We start from the raw sequence: 18493 nt of genomic DNA on the forward strand, positions 1-18493 counted from the left end.
TTCACCATTCTAAACAATTATTATCAGTACTATCTGTATCTATATTATTATCACAATATTCATGCTATTTTTATTAGATTGTAATTACCAGCAGCTCCTCAGAGCTTCTCCAAGTAATTAAAACAATTTGGTAACTGTAAACCTTTTAATATGGATTGGTAATAATGGATGACCAACATGACTGATGGCCTTACTGATAACCACTGAACACAGAGTGTCTCCTTACGCTCCTTACTCCCCACCTCAAATTGCAGGCAAGAGTACACACAGCTGCTCAGTGCTTGAATATGATATATATTCTGTAAATACTGCATCCAGAATATGGGCCTTCTTTGCTGGCACTTGTCATGAATAGAGAAAACGATAGATTAGTGTGTTTTCATCAGCGAAAATGCAGTGTGAGCTTAATATAAAAATAACGCAGAAGGAAGAAAACATGACACCACATTTGACTGTACATGCTTGTCTCTTTCTAGTCATCTGTCTGTCAGTCAGTCAGTCAGTCAGTCAGATTATTATCTGCATTTCTTTCACTTACACACTCTACCTCTTTTTCCTCACAGTAGAATATCGGGATGCAGCGGCTGGTTTTGGGGACACTACGCCTGCCTCTTCAGCGGATTATTGCAAGAAGAGAAATACTCCTTTTGATATGGAAATCCAACATCCCCACCAAATATAACTCCCCCTCTAAACAGTAGAGCAGGGATAGTATGTGCACATGTTTGCAAGTTAGGTCAACATCTACAGTCACCAAGTGAGCTAAGCCAAGTGTGTCCAAAGATAAATAGAGCTGAAAGTGGTAGCACTATTTAGTGGGTAATGCAGCATGAAAACTGAATGGACAATACAGTTCTGTAAAAGCCAAAAAAACATTTTGCACAAACTAAAGCAAAGGGTTGAATAAGCAAAAAATTTGTATAGCTAAGGGGTGTGGAACACATTTTAGTTCATGGACCAGATACAGTACAGCCTTATGTGATCTAAAGTGGGCCAGAGCAGTAAGAACATTGCATAATAACATATATATGTAACTATAAATAACAACACCTTCAAAATGTTCCCTGTCTTTCAGTGTAAAGAAGTGCAAGTTAATTCTTAAAATAGTTTGCTTTCAGAATGCATGTCTTCACAAACACACCTTCAGGGAGCCAATTTACATCAAATAAGCTCTGGTTCTTGAACCAGTTCTGTTCAAGATACTTGGAACCTTGGATGCTATCTTGATGCTATCTAGAGAACCAGCTTGCATTTCCACCAATTTTGAGTGGAACCATTGTATTCAAGGATGCCATCAACAGAGGGCATTGCAGATTGCACAGCAACCTGTAGAATATGGTACGCCCACTTTGGTTACCAAGGAGAACCTGCTATTTTTTGGTTCCAGGTGGGAACCAACTTTTCAGGTTCTTGAACCAGAATGGGGCTGGTTCCATGTTGGTGGAAAAGGCCTAACTGTAGGCTCTGACTTTGATGCTGACGCTGTTTCATTAGCAGTCAGAAGTTAGCATTCCCAGCTGCATTGCTGATCCCTTGCCTACGACTATAAACAGACTTCTGTTTCCTTAAACCTGCCAACACTTTATCTTCTGTGCTCTCAGTTGTCTTGCATGTTCTCGAGCTTTTCACCATGTCGGAGCCAAAAGTTATATTTTTTGAGCGCTTAAAGGTGCTGCGAACATACCAAGCACACCGGTGTCCCATTTACCTATGTGGTTCACTTTTCTTGGAAAATCTGACAGTGTCCACTTTTCTCCTATTTAACATTTTCCTTTGGCTTGACCAGCAGCCTACACTTGACAGTACTGTGTCACAGAGTCTGCATGTAAGCATGTGGGAAAGTGACGTAGTGACGGCCTGGTGCTCTTATACAGAGGCAAAGTCCCTGCCCCTCCAGTTTGTGCCACGGGACCTTACTTCGAAAAAAAATATGAACAGTAGTCAATGGCAAGAGATAAATAATTTTTTAACATCACTAACATGTCCTTTGGGTGTGTAGTCTTTCTCATGACATATGTTACAATGCCACAGTGTGTGTATGTGTTGCTGAGCTCTCCAGTGCACAGGTACTGCACCCACCCCATGCAGTTGCAGTGATTGGCAGCGGCTGCAGTCAATCAGCAATCAGGGCTTGGTTGTTAAAAGCAGAGAAAATGCAGCTGGACAGGGTCAGTGGGTCATTTGGCAGACAGAGATCTGCTAGTAGCTTATTTTCCATTTTAAATCGAGAAATACAACCATACACCTTCTGAATTCAAGTTTCTCTCTTTTACTGAACTAGGACAATCTTAATTGGCTTGTTAATGCCTCGGAAAACTCACTTAATTCAAACTCGACAGAAAAACATGTAGAACTCACCAAAACCATCTTTGTTAGTCTGTCCACTCTTCCAACAACCATCAACTCTTGTTTGGTCAAAATAAATTCTTAATTCACTGCGTGAAAACAGTGTAAAGAGTCTGATTCTGCAGGCTGTTTTCCTCTCACTCGTCACCCAGCTCAGCACACTCATGGTCGGCTGAGTGGGTGTGTACTGCGCCGCTGGATGAGAGTGCTGTGCAGAGCAGAGGCTGCCAGGCTGAAATAGCACTTAAGCATTTCACTGATCTGACTGCACTGATCTGTACAAATTCACTGTTAAATATAATGTTGAGTTTAAAGTTTATTGAACATTAACGACAAATAATGAACAGAAATGATATTGTTCATGATCAATAGGCGTAAGAGGAAGTTTAAAGAAAAAATTCTGGTCCCACCCCCTCTGTTCTTTACAATTTCTTTATCTCTTTTATCCCTTCTTTGTTGGCTGTGATATAGCTAATAAATACTGCTCTCTGAAGAAAGAAGTGTTGATTAGTGTTTTATACAGTCAACAGACAATGGCTTTTAGTTAGAAACAAGTTGTGAGCCAAAGTATTCAGCACACAGCCAGAAAAAGAACCTCCTAGGCAGGGCAAATAGACTTTAGGTGGGGCAAGTAGATTTGAGAAGTACTTGCCCTGCAGGGCAAGTAGGAAAAAAAACCTTAATGTCGGGCTCTGTGAAGTGACCAAAACATCTGCGCTTCATATGAAAGTTATTAGAAACAAGATGTTTTTTCTTATAACAGGTGCTGTCTTGGCATACATTTTTATCACATTGTAATGAGTTACAATTGTCATTATAGTACAACCAGTCTAGGTTAGGTTAGGCTGTAGTAATGATTTATTTTGGCATACAAGTATCTTCTTATAATAACAAACTGTGCAGATATGTTCATGTTGGCAGTAACGTGTTGCCATAAACTGAGATACACAGATGCGGATGGTTTTAAATTCTGCGTGACTTTGTGGTGTTTCCCAGTGTGAGGTGTGAGGCTTATAAATCCTAATAAGCGACGGGCTGATGGAGCTGCCTCCTGGCACAATCAATAATAACCGCTGCTGGCACTGAGTCAGAGGAACCACACCCTGAATCTCTCTCTCACACACACTCTCACACACACACACAAATGTGTACAGTGTAGATCATCTCTAAGCACCGACAAAATCAAACCTGTGCACACATCCACATCAGCTGTACTGTACACACACACACACACACACACTTGCTGTCACAAAATGGAGTGAAGCGAGCATTTCCAGCTGCAGATTAATGTGTGGAGCCGTGTGTAATCCTTCTCTCCTCTCACTCCGAGGACTTGGTGGTATAGATGGGGGGAAGGTGGAGTGAAGAGGAGATGACAGAGGGGATGATGATGGTCTTGACTGGAAGACATCTTATGTCACTAGCATTAAAGCTACATTAGTATCTGTTGAGAGCTTTCACTTGGATAGAGCTCAGTGTTAGGGTTAGGAAACCTTCACTTAAAGGTAAATCCTGCTTCCAATTTCCGTCCTCTTGTCGAAGAGGCAAGTGGACTGATTGCTTTGACAACTTTGGTACAATATTTTGATTTAATGTGTGCATATGTAACAGTCAGAGGGATTCGTGAATCATCCTAATCTCTGTTTCTTTCCTAAAGTATTTTAAAAAATCTAAAAAAAATTTACAGTAGCAGTTCTGCGCACACCTCCTCTCTCATTCAATCCTTTGGTATGGTGACTTGTAATTACAGTTGTTAAGTGCAATTACATGCACTTTGATAATTCTGTTCTAGTCAAATTAAGGCAGCATCTGTATAAGGTGATTGTTATATAAATGCCCATTTGAGTGTCTTAAATGCATTAAGTTTATAATGATTGTTAATGACCCCCCAATCATACCAGTTTAACTAGTTTGATTTCTGTATTATTTTAATTTATTTATTATGTAATCGTTCAGTCTGATTTTAAGCGGTGGTTTGAAATGATTCCTGTGTCAGAAAGCCTGCACAGTAACGGAAGCACAGCAGTGTGTCTGTGCAAAACAGCTGAAAAGCCAGTGGTGATTGGAAAGTTAAACTAAATTGGAGTAAATTCATCACGCTGCCTCCATTTCCCCTCTCTAATGAGATGTTTCCTGTTTGCTACCAGCTAAGCTTACAAACATTTACCCAGTTACCACATGGAAATCATACTTGTTGTGTTTGGTTGTCTCTCTTGGCCACAATGAAAAAGAGATGAATATCTCAGTGGATCTTGCCTATTTAAGGATAAGATAGTGTAATAAATATTTCAACATGTAAATTTTTCTTCAGTGGCATTAACACCCGGGTGCAGTATCGTGCTGTATTCTTTATTAATGCATGTCTCTAGTTTGATTTAATTTTGAAACTGACCTGTTAGTAATGTTTATGGACTGTGCAGGCGTGTGTCAGTAAAATAACCCAATTTATCTGATTTCCAGTGGAACTAATGTCTGTCAGATTAACATCAATGAAGATTATTGCTTAACAATAACCTTGTCAATTTTTGGAAGTTCCCTGATGATCTGCCTCGAACACAAAGTACTTCCATACGTGACTTTTACTGTTTTTCTTTCCATCAAGTCAAGGCAGTTGTTGCTGCTCTTATCACTATCTTCAGCGAGTTGACTTTCTTCCATGATGGGAGCCGCTGTTCCTCTTCTTTATATGGCATTTAACAGCCGACCAGACCACTTATGCACATATTGTGTCCATTCACGTCTGGAATAATTGCATCCCCAGTACCTATGGTACTGTAGAAAAAATGAGTACCATCATGTTTTTAGAAATTTGGTGTGGACTTGATTCCAAAGTACTGGTTCACATGACATCTCTATTATGAACCAGACCTGCTCAAATTACGCTTCAGAGTGCCCTAATCAGAGATCAACTCTGGCCCTTTTCTGTGCAGTATCTTCATAGCCCGTCTGGCACTTCACTGATGATCAGTATTGTGGAGTTTCAAAATTTGACAACAATAATAAATTATTTCAAACATTTCCGGGGCATTGGTATAATTTCTTGGTATTTGACATTACACTGATAACAACATATATTGGACCTGACCAATTTATAAGTCTAGCTTTAGTTGTTGTTCCTCAACTCAATCATGCACACTAATTTTTCTCCATTATTCTGAATAAGATAATATGCCAAAATTAATATGGGTAAATAGATATATAAAGAGCATCATTCTGTTTGGATATTCCTTATTAGGTCTTATTCCAAATGTAGCATTTTCTGATCAAGACGTGGAATATACTGATATTATTCGGGTTTTATGAGAACACTTTGGACATGTATATAGCACATTCAGATGATGCATCTCCTTTGGGGCTTTTACCTTAGTTTGCAACAGAAGTTGTTATTGCAACACCAACCTTTTCAAGATGGTGGTTGAACGAATAAACAGCAACTACTGAACAAGTCCGCCACCAGTGGAAAAGTTTGATTTTACCTTTGAGACTTGGCTCCAGACCTTCTGAATTTCAATATTAGTCATATGCATGGGCTGGAACAGGAATGTTAGTGGAATATTCATTTTCATTGGCCATGTAAACAGCCTAGAATTAATATTGTCTCTTTCAGAATAAGGGCTGAAATAGGAATATATTGTGTATGTAAACATAGCAATTGTAAGCTGCAGGATTTTCCGTGTGTTTAGACAAAAAGTGATTTTTGTCACATTTTATTCAGTTGAATTTGACTGTCGGTGTGTCAGTTTTTACAAGTCATAACCAGCAGATGGATGCAACAGCACATACTGACTCTGCGTATGTGATTTTTCCAGAAGATTCTGTTGCCTCTGGTCTTAATCTCTCTGTTGGGAGGCCAAGTCCTAATTGACATCACACAGCATGGTGGTGATGGCATACAGCTCGTCAGGAGCAGAAGGGAGGGAGAGGTGGTTAACAGAAATATACCCCCTTGGAATAAAGAACCTGTTGTTTGGAGGCCAATCACAACAAACCCTGCCTCTCTTTGCCTCTGCCTGCTCCTCATTTGTTTTTTCATTTGTTCTTTCATCCTCTCCATGCCTCCTCGGTTCGTCTGTCTCACTGATATCACATTGTTTTTTCACCCTCTCCCCATCTCCCACTGTCATTTTCTCTCCCTCCTGTCTGTTTCTCACCCTTCACTCACCCCACCCCTCCTTCTGATCTCTCCCCCTGTGTCACCCAGGGCTTTTTGTTCCCATTTTCTCCCCCCCTCTCCTCCCTGATTCACTTGCTCTCCTCCTGCCTCATTAGCTGGATGTTTGATTGGTGGAGAGCTGGAGCTTGTTGAAGCTGGGAAGGCGTGGTCATTTCAAAGTCTCTCTCTGTCTGCATTTTAATGGTTATTGGTTGGATATTGCATGACTCATATTGAACCTTGTGTGCACGACTCCTTCCACACACACTCTGTCACACACACCTCAACCCAGTCAGTCAGTCAGTTCTGTTCTGTTCCAGTTTCCAGTAAGCTGATCCTGCTGGCAGAGGCTAGTGGGGAGACTTCCTTTTCTGGAAGGACCTGATGCATCGTGTTAATGATCCTCCCTCTCGCGCTCTGTCTCTCTACTGGCCTGTCAGAGGAGTGAAGAGTCTCATTTCATATCACAACGTCTGTGCAGGGAGCAACAGCAGAAATCATCCAGCCAGCAGAGTGAAGAGACCGTGTGGATCACACCCCCCTCTTCTGTCTTGTGCTCTTTCTCTCTTTGACTAACACCAGTAACACCATTTCACACTCTTTCCCTTCTGTCTCTCTTTTTCTTGCTTGTCAGTTTTCTTTCTTTTCTCACTCTGTCTCTGTTCTTTTGTAGCATTTTTTTTTGTCTTTGTCTCTTTCTCTTTGGACTGTCTCCGGTCTCCAGCCTCAGGTAGGCAGCACCACATCTAGCCAGGAATACACTCCTTCTGTCTTTTTTCTTCCTTCCTTCATCATCACACACATCCTTCTCCTCCACCTCCTCTTCCTCTTCATCTTCCTCCTCCGCCTCTATCTATCTCTCTACTCTCCTCCTGCCTCCACACCCTGCCTGCCTCTGAGCGCGCTGGAGAGAGTCGCCAATTGCGCACCGCGAAGGCAAAGCAAGTGGGAGTGGACCTTCGGCGAGCGTGCTTGCAAGTGTGTGTGTTTGTGAACGTGGAGAGGAAGAAGAGGAGAGGAGGAGGAGGAGGAGGAGGGAGTGTGAGCATCAGCACAGTCCTCCCAGTCTCTCCTCTCTTTTTCACACACACGCTCCCACTCTGCATGGAACAATCCTTCCCTCACCGCTTCTAAATGGACATTTCTGTGGCAACATCTCACCAGTAAAGACTGCTGCTGCCGCTCCACTCTACAAGCTCCTACATGCTGGATTTAAAAAAAAAGTGAGGAGAGGAGTGGAACAGGGGGAGATCTCTGAACATGAGTGAGGAGGCTAAGGAGAAAGCAGGCGGCGGGAAAGCAGCCCATCGCAAGAAAAAAGGCAAAAAGGTATGAGAGAGGAAGAGCTGTCTTTGTCTTCATGTGCTGCTCAGTTGTTGCTTCAGCGCAGGAAAAGGTGTTTTATGTGTTTGTATGGGAAGTGAGAGGTTCTTGGATGATGCGAGATGAATGGGTGAGGTTGATGAACCCATTAGAAAGTGACAGAAGGTGTGTTTACTCATGTTTTTATTGGCTTTTAATAGCTTTTTGATCATCTATTCTGAAAAAGTCCTGGTTTATCAGCACATTTCAGATGGTTTGTATTATAAGAGCCAATTTATTTAAAGTACAGCCTGTGCACCCAGTTGTTTTTAAGTCAAGTGTTTTCACATTTTTTCTGGCTGTGTGTGGCTGTGACAAGCAGCAGAAATATTTGTTTAGCCTCACCTGAATTGCTACCAAAGCCCATTGAAATGCCGTCTGTCAGTCACCAGTCATTATAATCCCGACTCTGCCTGCGACTGGTCGGTCTGGTTGTTTTGCTCCGGGTGATTGGCTCGGGGAGCGCTGGTATGTAAAGTGGAGAGGGAGAGAGTGTGTATAATGGGAGGCATGGGGATGTCCTCAGGGGTTGGGGTGGGTGGGGGCAGCAGAATGCACGAACCGCACAAGCATCTGTTGTACCGTCAAACTCCTCCACACATGCGCTGCATGTAACGTATGCATAACTGCCCTGTTGTTTTCCTCAGGAGTAGTTGTAATGGTTTTTAATTGAAAGCGTTTGAACCCACGGAAACATGTTTTGACTCATGAGGTGGAATGTAGGTTTGTGTGTGTGTGTGTGTGTGTGTGTGTGTGTGTGTGCGCGCTTATATGTGATTTTCAGGTTGTGGCTCACAGTTAAATACCCCAAGCATGTCTGTTTGTGGTGTAAGCAATATTAAAGCATGTCTCCTCTGCCTCCCATGCTGTTGTCACTGTGGCTAGCCTGTGATAAATGTGTTTTGGTGCTGAAAGCCACTGATCATGTACAAACAGTGTCACAAAACACACACACACAAACACACATACACACACACACACACACACACACACACAGTATTTTCCAGACTGTTTGAAGCTGCGTTTGAGGTGGCCCTTGAGATCAGGGATTTGTAGGACAGGGGAAGACCAAAGCAAAGCAGAGAGGCACGGTTACAGCAGCCGCTATACGTTTCATAAGGCCGAGTGAATCTGTTATTGAGAAGGAAATTTAGTCTCAGAATAATTTATAGCTGCTGTGATTTGCCACCCTCAGTGGTAAAGCTGTCAGTCTGGGTCGTCAATGACAGCAACAGAGAAGATGTTCAAACTACTAACTCCTGTAATGAAATGTTGACACAAAGGAGAGTTGCACATTTAGTGGTGTAGGGGATGTCGAAAGCTAATAAATGTGAGCAAACTAAACCTTGTTTACCTCAAGACCAAACTGATATAAAATAATAGTTGAAAAGAACAGTCAAACTGTATGAATACAAAAAAAAATTGAAAAAAAGTATTAATTACCTGAAAATATGTCTCCAGAGAACATATTTCATGATAGCAGTTTCTTTGACTGTGCGGAAACAAAATATATTAAATGGACGAAAACCAACAAATTTGCTAGGCTGATATTATCAGCAATTTAGCCTATCAGTGTAAATGTCAGCTGATAAGAAACACCAGTAAAAGCAGTATGGATATGATACATTATATATATCTTTAAACATACATGTATATAATGTAGAAACTTACCTATCTAACCCTGTTAGATAGTTTGTTCAGCAGAGAGCACTGGCACATTCATTTTTCAGTTGCAAAATGTCCCACTCACTACATACAGTATTTTGGTCACAAATAATCTGAGGGCCTCTTTTCACATGTTGTTGTTGTTTTTTTTTTTCCAATTATTTCCAATAAGAAGAGAGTGTACTGTATGGCAGCACGCAGCCGCCTGGAGAAAATGCGCTGTGCCCAGCGCCTTTTTTTCTGAGTGCTTTGCCTTATTTGTGCAGCCACTTAGCGCTTTTAGTTGAAAATCTCTGAACTTTTCAGAAAGACGCTGGTGTTGTCACGTTGCTTTTAGATGGGGATTTGTCAATCTGGTAACCAACAAAATGGAGGACAAGCTCGTTCTGACCATCTACCTTTATATCAGACAGAAACATCATAACGGGCTACTGCATGCTGCATACGGCATGCTGGGCTACTGTACAAACGTGCAACATGCAAATGTGCAACATGGTGGCCTCTGTGGAAGAGGACCTGTGCCCTCTGTAGATATAAACATCTCATTCTAAGGTATCACTATTTATACACAGATTAATTTTTGCCATATTCAGTCAATAGATCCCTGTAAATTTTATGCACTGGACCTTTAAATATCAGTTTGAAATATCCAAATATATTATGAAGATTCAGTTCTTCTCCACATCAACTCTATTTCCCAGCAGATTAAGATGAAGGAGGGTTGGGTTGAATTCACCAATAGGATTATCACTTAGGCCCAAAGTTCTCCGTCAATGTATTTTCCGCTACAAGCCTCGGCCCGTTATCTCTGCCACACCAGCCCCAGACCGCAGCCATGAAACTGAAAACAGCGCAGCAAAATGATGCATATTAATGCTTTCTACATACACTATGTATGTTGTTTGTCTGTTGTGTGTGTGCACATGTGCAAATGTGTCTTCCATGTGTGTCTGTGTTTCACTCTGTGCGCATGTGCCTGCTGGATAACTATGCCAGATGTGTTAATGATTGTAGCCATGGCAACTAGTTTCTGTTCTGAGCGAAAGATGTCGAGGGTGAGAGCAGGCAGGGGAGAGTGAAGAGGGGGTGGACTGGTGAACTTGGTGGCCAGAACAGAAATATATTTTTCATGAGGCAGCTGCTGTGACGGGGTGGGAAGCTCAAGGATACAATCAAACATCTTTTGACTCAAGGTCCCAGACTTATCCCGATTAAGACGAGGGTCGTAAATCAACACCAAACATGATGTTGCGTTTGTGCCTTTTTCTGGACGTTGCTTATCAGTGTGTGTGTTCAAGTCTAGCATGTCTGCTGTGTTTGTGTGTGTGTTTGTATAGCACTTTGATGTTTCTCCAAATGCTCTATGATCTCAGAGAGGCTTAATGATAAGAATTTGATGTAGTGATAGAGATAATGAGGTTTACATAACATGCAGAACCATAAACACATGCTCGCAGTATTAACAGGAATTCAGTTGCATGTCGTCCTACCACACAGAAGCTGCTGCTGGGTCAAGTGGAACCCTTTTATGGAATATTTGTTCGTGTGTGTGTGGGTTTAGGCATGAAGCACACGCTTGTCACAGGACATCTGGTTGGCTGTGCTCTGACGGGTGTTAGTGTAGTTAGTTTAGCTGCTTAAATTGGACATAGAACAGTTTTCCTGCACAATAGAAGACAGAAATAAGGAAGAGAAATGTGCCTGCAAGATAAAAAGACCCCTTGGGACTTATATAGAAACATCTCACTTCTAGAATCCTAATAACTAAAACTAAGCTCAACAAAATTCAGCTGCTTGAGTAAAGGAAGAAAGTGCTTATATTATCAAGACAGTAGAGATATATTTTATTTAGTTAGGTATAGACACTTACATAACTGTTATTTACAGTTATGTAAATATATATCATATGATAGACTAAACTGAGACGTAGGAGGTTGTGGATTATTAAACTGATGTTTCGGATTATTTAAAGTTGGCTTGTATGAGGTACTTATTCAGAGTCAGTGTATTATCTACAGTAGATGCATGCCTGCAGTTAAGAGAAGTCGAGAAGAGTACCAGCATGGAAGATAAGCAACGAACTGCTGAGGACCGGGTCAGCAACAAAAGGTATTTCTAGTCACTTAAAAAAGGTCCACCTAAAAAGAAAGCAATATCAGTTTAAGAGTGCACTGTTTTGAATATTTTCACCACTTTACCTTGCCATCAGACAACATTTTTTTTTTTTATGGGAAACTACCGTTATATAAGCCAGAGATCGACCTCTCCAACTCCACAGGCAAAATCAGTATTTTTTTCTTAGCAGAATGCTAGAGTTGCTGGTCTCTCTTAGTTTGTTTGTGTTATTGTTTGACTTTGGTGTTTTAAAAGATTACTTCAAATTCACCAAAGTCACACACTTACACAAACAGACCAACAGATCACGGCACCAGCAACTCTCGTGTTCAGCAATGTAAAATTTCCGATTTCGCCTGTGGAATTTGGCTGGTTCGGACAGAGTGATATTTGTCTTATGTAACAGCGGTTTCCTGCCTAAAAACTGACAGCAAGATAAAGCTTGGAAAATAGTTTACTGAAACTGATATTGATTTTTTGGGGTCACCCTTTTTTGAATTATGCAACCCCACTAAAAATAATTCAAATGATCCCTTTAAAGGATCTTATGTGAGCTTGAGAATGAATTGAAATTCCAATTTAGGTGATGGACTAACATGTTTTTTGTCCACATCAATAAATATCCTCAGTGATGCAAACATATTGTTATATAAGAGGTGCTTCTATAGCAATGCCTGAGAAACACCATAGTTTTACCAGATTTATATCTTCCAAAAATAAACTGCCCTTAACTGCAAGATGTACTGTGTGTTTACACTTCGGATGGTTGTGTAAGGTTTGTGTGATCCATGGTGGTGTTTCTGTCAGAAAAAAACCTAAGCAGTGCTGTTTTTTTTTAGTGTTTTTGTCAAACATGCTGATGGATGGAGACAGTCGAGAAATGTGGTCTCACCGAAACACTGAAATTCTGTCACAAACAAGCCACTGCTGTTGATCATATTTCTTCGCAGTCAGTATATACTGCTGTCTCTCCTCGCAGTATGTCACACTCAAGACATGACTTAAAGCAAGACGGGTTTCATGTACTTGTTGCTGTGTTTTTGCAGCAAGTGACATACAAATCAGCATCAGAAATGAACAAAGAAAAGCTAAAAAAGGACAGATGACTTTAGCTAATTCTCCCAATCTTTCCACTTTCCACTGGGCTGTGTACATCACTCTTTTGTGTTGCCTCCGTTGTCTTGTTCCTAATGAGACAGCAAGGCAGCGAGGCTCAGGCAGCTCTGTTCTTTGTCTTGGATGGAAAAACCCTGCCAGAGACGGAGAGCCCCGCGTCTGGAGGACTGGTGAAATAAGCCGTTCTGTGACAGTGCTTTCAAAGAGAAATGGCACATCACATCCCCCAGATAACAGCAGGGCACTGCATGGTGAATGTGCTGATGGGAGATGTGAAATGTGTGTGTGCGCACGTGTGTGTGGGGAAAGACTATAAGTGAGAGAGCAAACGAAGTGCTGCTTTTGTTTTTCAGATTAGGCTAATGGACTTGGCACAGATCAAATCTATAAGAGGGGTAGATTCTGCTTTAAGGGCTGTTTTGGAGGGAGTATGTGTTGTGCTGATACAATAAATACAGTACACAGCAACAGCTAATTGATTTGTTGATCAACAAAAAACTAATCAGCAAATATTTTGTATTCAATGTAAGTCATCTTTAAACAAAAATGCAAAAAAAATCCCTTCTAAATGCTTGATCATTTTGAGGATTGTCTGTTTTTCTCTCTTTTTTAATCTCATTGTGGACTCTTTGGGAGATGGACCGTTGGTTGGATTAAAACATTTTTTGAAAAAGTCATCTTGGACGTTCAACCTGGGCAAGTAAAACAGTCAGTAAGCAACTCACTTGTCCAACATGTGGTAAAAGAAGAATTTAATTATTATACTATGAAGATAATCAGTTACTGGTTTAAATAGTTTCTCATGCAAAAATGGTGGTAAATGCTGTTTTCAGGCTCACAAATATGGAGATTTTGTACTTTTCTCTGTTTATTATCATGTTAAACTGAGCATCTGAGTTTAAGACTAAACTAAGACAGACATTTTACACTATTTTCTGATATTTTATAGCTGTTGTAGCCCGAGATTAAACACTCATCAAAACAATTTATAAAGGGGCAAGTAAAAAATGACCTTGGCAAGTAGATTTCTGGCTCACAATCGAAACACATTTGAACCTTGCTCTTGGGCTGTGTATCTGAATTTGGTTATACAACATGATATCACGATACTGGGGTTATGATTCAATATATTAACATATATACTGTGATACTGTCACAGGCACCACCAACTGCATAACATCTGAGTTTACTTTTATATGCAATTATAACAGTGAAGATAGATAACAACACTACTATCTCACAATTGGAGGATTAAACGCAACACCAGATGAACCACAGACATGTTTCTTTGCATGTATCACAACATCACAATACATGTTTTTGAGAATCAATACAGTATCACAAAACAAAACATTGCAATACTCAATATTTTCTTACACCCCTATTGGACTATCTTCTGACATTTCATAAATGATTAATCAATCAATCAAGAAAATATTCTGCAGATTAGTAAATAATTAATACTCATTAATGCAGCACTACCACTAAATGAAGAAATATTGTGGTGGCCACAATATGTATGTCACTAATGTGTTGAATTTTTTGATGATATTGTGGGGAAGAAAACATGGTTAAATGTCAGCATGACTCAAAAAAACCTTTTTCAAATGTCAAACCTGGTTAAGATTGAATGTAGAGTTATATTTAACTCTGCAAAACTTGTCTTGGGTAGATGTCAAGCTTGCTCTGCAAACTTTTGCAGCAGCAGCAGCACACATAAAACAGCAGGAAAATCGATTGAACCTGAATATCGATATTGGTATCAGGCCAAAAAAACCCTGTAACCTGTGATTCCCCATCACATGACATCCCTTGTTTCTGCAGCATATCCTGGATGCAGCATAGAAATGTGATGACTTACATAAAGCTGCACACACACATGCACATGTGCTGTACCACAGTGTGGAGGTGTGAGTAAGTGCACATGTGTGCTCCTTCGGTAGCTCTATAAATGTATGCATACATTTGTGTAGGTGGGTGTATTCCTGCCATTTCTGCGTGGATGTGTGTTTGCGGAGGTGGGCGCCGCGGAGCCCGGGCACAGCTGCACGCCCTGGGGAGAGGGCAGAGGGATCAGCCTGTCAGACCTCCATCACTCTCAGATGAACTATCCCTGTTCCTCCCTTTCCACCGAGGGAGGTAGAAAGAAAGGGATGAGGTGAAAAAGAAGACGAGGAGCCAGGGGAGAGAGGGATATGGACGGGAGAGAAGGAGGTGAAATAGAGAGGGGTGAAAAGACTGACTGAAGAAGTGCGAGGGAGGTGTGAGTTGGGGAGTGACAGCGAAGTGGATGGGAAGGAAGGAGGTGTGAAGGAGGAGTGTTTCTTTCTCTGTCACTCTGTAGCTCTCCTTTGATCTCCAGACTGCTCAAGGGGAGGTTTAGGGGGGCAGTAGCTTGTTAGATGGTCAAACAGCTTCAGGAACCCCCTCCTCACTACTGCAATTTCATATGTGTCAAACCTATTTTTCCTGGGATTATCCTGTTTAAGCTTCCCGTTTAAATCTCCCATATTTTTAGGCTTGGTTAAAAAAGAACAAAAACAACTTAAGTTAAGCTGGACCTGTTTGATGTGTTTGCCTCCTGTAAAGCAGGTGGCAGTAGAGCAATAACTGTCATATCTGTGGGGCTTTTCCATCGGCACATTTTGCTGCATCGAGTCAAACCTTGCCGTACTGATTTGAATTGCTATTACCACTTTTAACAAGCCGATAAGCCGATTTAGATAGTCATTATCTGGAGTGCGGCCAAAACACACTGGACCCGCCTCCAAGTGCACTGTGGTGATGTCTCACCAATTGCAGCCAGCCCCTGCAACTTCCATTCTCCCCCTCAAACAATCACGTTTAGACAAAGACGTTTTTACAAGCCTCTGTGTGTTCAGCTCTTAATACTTTTGTAGCTTCTAACTGAATCTTTGTGGTCTGAAGTTTTGTTTTTTTCCTGCATTGCTGTTTTTACATGCACGTATCTGCTTTAATTTACTGTTTCATATTATCTTTCATGTGCATAAGAGTCATATTAACTTACTTAAGGGTTTTGTTTTTACATTCATATATATGTATAAATGTATTTGGCCTTTTCATGCCTTTATTGACTGGACAGCTAAAGATATGACAGGAAAGGCAGAGATAGTCGGGGGTTGACAGTACATGTTGGCGCATGCTCTACCAACTGAGCTACCTGGCCGCCCATGGAAAGGGGTATTAGTGACGAGAAGTCAATCAAACGGCAACCACCAACAGAAGAAGAAGTGCGAGGATGCAAGGATGGATGAATGTCAGAGGGATGTTACTGCCGAAAAGGCTAAAAGTTTGTGCAAGTATCTCACCAAATGAGAAGAGGCTTACCCGTACTTAATGAAGAGCAATGTCAGTCAAAGTCATGTTTTTTGTGAAATATGCCACAAGGATTTTAGTGTATCACACAGAGGGAGAAACGATGTGAGCCAGCGTGACAAATCGACCAAGCATAAATGCCAAGCCTAAGTGACTTACTTAATGTTGGAACTAGTTCACCCAATCCTTCTTGCACTGATATTTTAAAGCAAGTGGTTGCCTAGTGGTGATATTAGCATCCACTGCGTGTACACTTGTCTAAAAATAAGGGGTTTTGTGGACAGTGGTAGGGGTGGTAGGAAAAAGTACATATGCAATTTCTACTGTTTTCCAAAACCGTCAAAATTAGACCTTACACAGCAGTTGATCAGGTGTGTGGAGGTGAGAAAGTTTGGGGTTTGAACTTATCTCTTCAGCTTCTTTTCTTTTTTCATTTATGTCACACTGTCAATGTCTTTTAGGAGTGACTGTCTGAAAATGTGTGCCATGTGTGTAGGTATACCCATATTTAATCACAACACCCTCTAGTGAGGCCTTTAGGAACAGCTATAAACACTTTTGTTCGAACTTTTCAAGCAAAGCCCAACCCTTATTAGCCTTGTGTGGCTCACTGGTTGACTTATTCCCTCGCTGACTGACCAGTTATTCGACTGATTTGCTGATGGTGTGCTGGTTTAATCACAAGTCAGCTTTCTGGATGCTAAACTGAGGCAGCAATTGCCAGACAAAGACATGCATTTATGTGCTCAAGCAAGCTTTAGCCTGAATATAAGTATACAGAGGCACGCAAGCACACAGAGAGCAAAGATAGAAATAGAGCGGCCACGGTTTGCTAACAAGGCTGTTGAACCAGACCTAATCAACAAAAAGGCCTAACAAGTGCTTGCCACTCTTCACTTTATCCACTTTATCCATCCTTCTACAGCCCCCCCAACAACAAAAGCAAGCAATTTGAAGAAATGCCTCTGTGAGTTTTTTTTTTTATGTTCTGTCCGTGAGAATGAATCGATACCAGTGAGAGCTCAGCGCAATTTAAAATGAGTTTCTCTCCCTGTAAGAAATGACTAGAGTCAGGGTATCTGGTACCAGAATGCATTTGTCTATTAAACACATGTGAAACCCTGTCTGTAATTAAAATAAGGCCAGTCACAAAATTGAACAGAATAGTGCTGTTTTGCTTTTAATCATAATATGGCCATTTCATGTGACTGAAATCGCTGAATCACTACCAAATTTGAATGCAAAAAGGCAAAACATTTTAAATGTTGGCTGCTTGGTGGCGCAGACTGGAACTGCTTTGAGACATCTACAATGTAATAATGTGTGCCTTCATATCTACTCGACTGGTATTTTTCTCTGCTGGCAGTCGTTGCCGTCTGAACCCCGCAGCCTCTTCCGTTTCCCACAGCTCCGTCCGGAAGGCTCTTTACATCTCGCTCCGTTGTGCTCTTTCCATCCCTCTTCTCCTGTTTTCCTCTTTTCTTCAAAAGACTCCACAGTGCGAGTCAGTAATGGAAAACAAGAGTGAGTTTAATAGAGAGTTCCACTGTCAGATTTAGAAACCCCTTTTTATCGAGTTTGGGATCCTCCTTAAGCCTCTCCTGGTTCGGCGTCACCATGGCAACTGTTAAATGCAACAGAGCAGGATAACAAAAGCTTTTGTTCAGTAGCAAAAGCAATAACAGTGGTTTGTGCTCTCTGTGTTGTCTGCCGACCTTGTTGTGACCGCAGCGTTGTCTCACCTTATTTCTCAATTATTTAACATCAGTGGTTGTACTACGGCTGGTATGAATATATGAAAACAGACAAAAAAGCATGCAGGATTAAAGTCGCTGGTTTATTTATAGTCCATACCTCAATGAACCGAGTCACAGATGCCGAGCCTGTTAATTGTTCTTCACGAGAAATTAGCACCACAAAGATGGATGTATGAGTCGTTAATGAGGCTCAGGTCATGATGCAGGGAAAAGATCACGCTGCTCCCACACTCGTTCCCACAGGAAAAGACATTTTATCACATGATGTAAATTCCTGTTTATTGTGTTTGTTGTGCAGGCTGATTGTGTTTATTCACAATAAAATGCTCACATCAAGCTGTGGTGGGTGAAGACAGTCTAGATTTCAGTTTCAGATTGCAGAGCTATGGCCTGAATGTTGCCAGTGAAAGAAAACCCAATGTTGTTTGTAATTAAAAGAAAATAATTTAACAAAATGTCATTGACTGAAAAGGAAGAAAAGGGGTCTGTGTCCCTCCCTGTCCCCGTGGTTCTCAGGTGTTGTTTATTTGAGTCAGATGATGTATTGTGTGATCAGGAATACGTCCACAGTGGAGCCAAGCCAGATGGCTCACCCCTGCTTCCTCCATGGGATGAAGAATTAAAGCTTGTTAGTGAATAAAAA

General features: G+C 41.2%; 1 protein-coding gene across 1 annotated transcript in view; it reads left to right on the forward strand.

Moving 5' to 3' along the window:
• Positions 1 to 6982: 6982 nt before the first annotated feature.
• Positions 6983 to 18493, forward strand: part of LOC146315546 (ankyrin-3-like) — a 162487-nt gene continuing 150976 nt past the window's right edge. Inside the window, exon 1 of the mRNA XM_084735499.1 lies at positions 6983 to 7828. Within this exon, the coding sequence (XP_084591625.1) occupies positions 7760 to 7828 (69 nt within the window). The 5' untranslated portion in view covers positions 6983 to 7759. The remainder of the gene's footprint in view (positions 7829 to 18493) is intronic.

Source organism: Lutjanus erythropterus, chromosome 14, assembly GCF_056507025.1.
Source record: "Lutjanus erythropterus isolate fLutEry1 chromosome 14, fLutEry1.hap2, whole genome shotgun sequence".
NCBI classification, from domain to species: Eukaryota; Metazoa; Chordata; class Actinopteri; order Lutjaniformes; family Lutjanidae; genus Lutjanus; species Lutjanus erythropterus.